This window comes from Rutidosis leptorrhynchoides, chromosome 3 (assembly GCF_046630445.1).
Source record: "Rutidosis leptorrhynchoides isolate AG116_Rl617_1_P2 chromosome 3, CSIRO_AGI_Rlap_v1, whole genome shotgun sequence".
Taxonomy (NCBI): domain Eukaryota; kingdom Viridiplantae; phylum Streptophyta; class Magnoliopsida; order Asterales; family Asteraceae; genus Rutidosis; species Rutidosis leptorrhynchoides.
In genome coordinates, this window is record NC_092335.1 from 654,015,702 (window position 1) to 654,022,114 (window position 6,413).

Sequence of the window (6,413 nt, forward strand, 5' to 3'; positions counted from 1 at the left end):
ATGGTTAATGGAGATGGTCTCCATGGTACAACAAACAATGCAGAAGATACTATAACAACAACCATGAAGTCATTTTCTTGTTCATTCTGTGAAAAAAAGTTTCATAGTTCACAAGCTTTAGGAGGTCATCAAAATGCTCACAAAAAGGAGAGGAAGGCAGCAAGAAAGGCTAAAAGAGCAACTAATGCTTTATTACTACCACAACCTTCATTTTTGTTTGCATATCAACATAGGATTATTAATCCATATTTTTACATTAATGCTCATGCAGTCAAGCTTTGTCAACTCCCTGGTCAACAATTCCACAAAGTCAACAATTTGAATCAAAATCTTTATAATCAAGGAGGAGGAAATGATGGTTTATTTGTGTATGAAAGATCGTTACACAAGAACCATGAGAGCAATTGTGTTAGTAATAAATATCCTCAAAAGCTTGATCTTTCACTTCATTTATGATTGGAGATTAAAACATTTTTAGATATTGTTATGTATTTTGTTTGACTTTATGTTGTAGAAGGAAGACAAAAGGGTAAAAATGAGAGAATTTTAATATGAAGGTTGGTGATTTTATATTATTACGAGTATATTATTTATATTTAAAGTCACTGATTAATTTTTTATTAATAACGGAGTAATATGTATTTGAAATACTAATGTGATTCGTATGAAAATTATATATTGGAAAAGCAAAAAATAAATTCTACCAAACCGCGTTACGCTTTTATTTTGATACTTTATTCACCACACTACATATTGTTTTTTTTTTTTTTTAAAAGCAAGATATCATTAAACACACCAAAAGTGAAAGGACCCGTCCTAATCCATCCGGATGAAGTCCGTATCGATTATAAACGATTCACAATAGTTGATTACATCGCGAGGTACTTGACCTCTATATGATACATTTTATAAACATTGCATTCGTTTTTGAAAAGACAATATTTCATTACATCGAAAGTTGACGGCATGCATACCATTTCATAATATATCTAACTATAATTGACTTAATATTAATCTTGATGAACTCAACGACTCGAATGCAACGTCTTTTGAAATATGTCATGAATGACTCCAAGTAATATCCCTAAAATGAGCAAATGCACAGTGGAAGATTTCTTTCGTACCTGAGAATAAACATGCTTTAAAGTGTCAACCAAAAGGTTGGTGAGTTCATTAGTTTAACATAAATAATCATTTCCATCATTTTAATAGACCACAAGATTTTCATTTCTCATAAATATACGTCCCATGCATAGAGACAAAAATATCATTCATATGGATTGAACACCTGGTAATCGACATTAACAAGATGCATAAGAATATCCCCATCATTCCGGGATCCTCCTTCGGACATGATATAAATTTCGAAGTACTAAAGCATCCGGTACTTTGGATGGGGTTTGTTAGACCCAATAGATCTATCTTTAGGATTCGCGTCAATTAGAGTGTATGTTCCCTAATTCTTAGATTACCAGACTTAATAAAAAGGGGCATATTCGATTTCGATAATTCAACCATATAATGTAGTTTCGATTACTTGTGTCTATTTCGTAAATGTTTTATAAAAGCGCATGCATTCTCAGTCCCAAAAATATATATTGCAAAAGCACTAAAAAGGGGAGTAATGAAACTCACCTAATGTATTTTGTAGTAAAAATACATATAACGACAATTAACAACTGAACAATGCAGGGTTGACCCCGGATTCACGAACCTATATCATTTATATATATTAACACATACATTTGTAATTGAACAAATTTATTATATCTTAAATTATATATTATATATATTTAAATTGTATGTATTCTTTAAAAAAATGACTGATGTTTATATAATTATATTAATATTTACATATGATTAATATTATATTAAAATACATCATTTGTTATATATGAATATTTATATAAAAGAAATAAGAATATGTTTATAATATGTAATATTATTATAAGTATAATTTTATATACATAATATTTATTTTTTTGTAAAAATAATGAAAATGATAATACTAGTAATAAAAATAATGATAATAATAATAATGATAATAATTTTTAATAATAATAATACTTATGTTCATAATAATAATAATAATAATAATAATAATAATAATAATAATAATAATAATAATAATAATAAAAATGATAATAATGAAAATAATAAAACTACCTTTAAAGAGCTTTTCAAAAATAATACCCAGACAGGGCTCGAACCTGTGACCTCCCACTAACCACACACACTCTTAAACCATCTGCTCCATCTATTTCTATCTGTTATTATATGCACCTTACTTCTATATATCACGTATATCTCTATTTTCATCATCATATTACAAAACCCCCAAATATATTCTTCTAAGTATCACCTCATTCCATTTTAACATCATCATATTCATTACCGTTTATCATTTATCATTCGTCTTTAATTCATCATCACCATGTTCGTATCATCATATAACAACCACCTTTACAATCGCTAGAACTAATTGATTAACCTCATCATCGTATCTAATCTCTAACTCTTAACAAGGTTTTAATGTTGGCTCATCTAGAACTTAAAACATAGCGAACCATTTACTTACTCCCACTATCAGTTTAGCCCAAGTGTAAAGATAAATACCCGTAATATTGTATCTTGTGTGGGGCTCTTTAAAATTGAAACTAGATGCATTTAAAGTAGTTGAACGTTAATTGCTTTGAATCATCTACCCACTATCGAAAAGGAATGGGGAGTGGGGTAATCCCACTTGGTAGCCGTCGGCAACAACAAAATATATATATATATATCATGTTTTTATATTGCATCGTCACCTTCTTTTCTTTTTAATAACCAAATGGTATTAGGTAATTGTTGGCCATAAGCTTCCTATTTGTCCCACTTGAGAATTATTAAACGCATATTACTATAATCAAGTTGGCCAACATTTTAACTTGTGCCTTTTCCTTTAATTTAAGTGTTCGACAGTAGGTATAAAAGGCGTGTATGGAATTCGACTAGATCAAGAATGAAGCAGGAATAAGAATCGAAAATAATAGTAGCACTAACCATGGTGATTATTTTGGTAGTCGATGGTTAATGCTGTTTGTAGGTGGTTTGTTACGGACTGAATAGAAACAGACGTATAATAGTGGCGATGGTGATTGTTTGATGGTGTTTTCTCAAGGTTTTGGTCGACGGTGTATAGAGTGGGTGATGGGTGTCGATATGGTGGTGATGGTTAATATGAGTTCAATCAAGAAAATAGAAGAGAGGGAGAGAGAGAAGGTAACGGTATCTTCATGGTTTTCGTATATCAATTGAACTAGAATCTCGATCAAACAGAAGCAGTAGTAATAACGATGGAAGCTAAGTGTTGGTGTTTGCTCACAAGTTAATCGATGAACGCGTTTAGTAGATAGAGAAGAGAAGTAGAGATATGGCGATTTAGGAGTGGTCATAGCTGTTGAATGGTTTTGATTGATAATGTCAAGGGGTACTTGAATGTTTTTAATTCATATGCATCGAATAATTCATTTATAATAACGCCAATTTGCTTGATCGGTCAGAAACAGGAAAAGAGAATAATTAAAATTGGAAGTGGGTGCACGATTTCTTAACAGAGTTTGTTGTATGCGATTGGATTACATGATTTGGTACGAATTTAAAATATGGAGAAAACAGATGTATTGTGAGTACCTACTCTTTATGTAATTCGTCTGATGATGTAATCAAATTGAGTTAACAGGAATTATTATTCTTCAGTACATAAAAGAAAGAAAAAAAATAGAAAGTGAAGTAGATAGCTCATGATATTTGGAATTACACATGTGACTTAACCCAAGTTGGTACGACTTAATTGAACAACAATCAATCACCTACAGTTTTGAAGTCGATGGAAAACAGATTACCAATTTCCTGTATTTGTATACTTATAATTTATCGTATATATATATAATTGTACCAGTATATATATATAATTATATTTATCAGCATTTGTATCTGTATATATATATATATATACATTTAACTGCTTTTATATATATCTGTATGTATATATATATATATATATATATATATATATATATATATATATATCTTTAATTTCAATTTATTTTTAATCTTATTAATTAATAATAATGCTTTTAATATTATCTTAATAAGAATTTATAATAGTATAATAGTATTTATGATAACTATAAAAGTAATAACAATAATATTTTTTAATGGTAATAATAATAAATGGATCCATATAAATAGTTCACAACTTTCGAGACTTAGCATTACAGACTTTGCTTATCGTGTCGAAACCATATAAAGATTAAGTTTAAATTTGGTCGAAAATATCCGGGTCGTCACAGTACCTACCCGTTAAAGAAATTTCGTCCCGAAATTTGAGTGTGGTGGTCATGACTAACAATAAGAATGTTTTCGTGACGAATATGAGTTGATAAATAGAGTTTTATCATTATTGATTAATATAGATAAAACGGTTCGATCATATGAAGCGTATGAGTGAAGCTATCACAGAATAGTGTAATGAGAAAGACAAGTTTCATCATAACTTTCGACTAGTCATGGTTGAATTCCGGAATTCAAGGAATTTAAAAGAAAATCTTTGAAATCTAAGTGAGATCTGATTCTTCGGTGAATAAGGAGATTAAGACCTCTTCAATTAAATGCGATGATCTGTATTGATTGCTATGTCTGGTATTTTCACTATAAATGAACTTCTTACGTCTCATTATTTTCACCACTCCAATTCTTTCTTTATCGATCTATAGTTTCAATGATTGTGAATATGCATCATCCAACTCTGGTTCTTAACCTCATTCTGACTATCGCAACAATCATTTTTTTTTAATTCCAACTCCCACCAGAGGAATCTGTTTACTTCTACTTCTCTCTTGGGGTAATTGTGTTTATCATACTCCCGTGTCTTTATATTGTTATTCGTATTAATGTACACGGTTTGTGATTTCAGTGTTGTTGTCGAGTTTTATATCTTCCCTTATGTTTCGGAGCTCTTTGCCTTTTTCTTCTCTTCTTGACCTCTAGTAAAGCGAGTAACGGTCCAGAATTCGTAAGTATGGAGTTTCGAATGAACTTAATGTTCTAAATGAGAAAGAACGTAATAGCACGATTTGATTTGTCAAATTACCAGAATCACTGAGAATAGAACTATCAAGAATATACTTTCTTGATATGTTCAGAAGTTAAGCAGAATGATAGAGTTATGTAACATGGCACATGATGACGTTAGGATCTGTGAATCATCACGTTCCATTAGAAACTCAGCATGACTTATTGTAATATAATCACGTTGATCAAGTGTCATTATATTATACTAACTCATGCATCAGTTCCCAACATTACTTCAATAACATTTATATTTTAAGCTCGAGAGTTTACAGAATATAGAAACTAACAGTTTCTATATTATGTAACACTGATAGCACGACGAGATTAATGATTTCATATAAGAATAGTTATGAAAATATCTTTAGAAATATGGAGGATATTTATAATGAAAGATACGATAATATCTCGGAATATCTAAGATCAGCGGATTATAGAAACTATTGTCTGCAAGGGTTTAGAGTAAGGAGCAAGATATTCACTAAAGACTTTAGCAGACACTGAATCATTTGGATTCTTTGAAGTCAAACTTATTCTTTGTGATTTGTCCACGGCTTTCTTCATAGTTTCGCATAATCTGCTTTTCGGTACTAAATTTTCTATTGAATGTTTCCAATATAATGATACACAGGAAGCACGAAGAGGTATATAATTTCGGACGAGAATATTTATGAAAATATCCTTAGAAATATCGAAGATATTAATGATGATATTTTGGAATTTCTAAGTTCGATGGTTGATAGAGAAAGATTTTCCGCAAGATTTTAACATGACTTCGGAGCAAGATATTCTCTAAAGATTTCAACGGATCCAGAATTACCTGGATTCTTTGAATATAGGGTATGGTCCTTGTATTTGTCCTTGGTCTCCTTCGTGGTTAGCTCAATCCGTTTTCCAGTTCCAACTTTTCTGAGCTTTTCCAACATACTATTCTTTATCATCAAACTTCCGATGATTAAGGTCATTTACGATTGTCTACGGTTTCTGCTGCTTCATTCAGCTTTTTCAACATTCAGAGTATTGATTTGTAGACTGAGTGCTTTTCAGAATTTCAGAATGAAAAATCATAATTCTAAGAGATAAATGTTATACATATAACTGTTGATGTAGATATGCTGTGAGTTTTCAAAGTACTGATTGCTGATTCCCAGTAATTGATATGGCAGTTCTCGTTACAAGATGCATATGAGTATATGATAGGGTTTCAATGAATAAATATAATGATTTATCAGAGAGATTTAAGCCAAGAAGCAACGAGGTTGCTGGTAAGTCTGCTGATAATATGGTGGAATATAAAAGGT

The 6,413-nt window shown here is 30.5% G+C and overlaps 1 protein-coding gene across 1 annotated transcript; it reads left to right on the top strand.

Moving 5' to 3' along the window:
- Positions 1-456, top strand: LOC139902500 (uncharacterized). Its single transcript, XM_071885114.1, has one exon. The coding sequence runs from the start codon at positions 1-3 to the stop codon at positions 454-456; it is 456 nt and encodes a 151-aa protein (XP_071741215.1).
- The last annotated feature ends 5,957 nt before the right edge of the window (positions 457-6,413 follow it).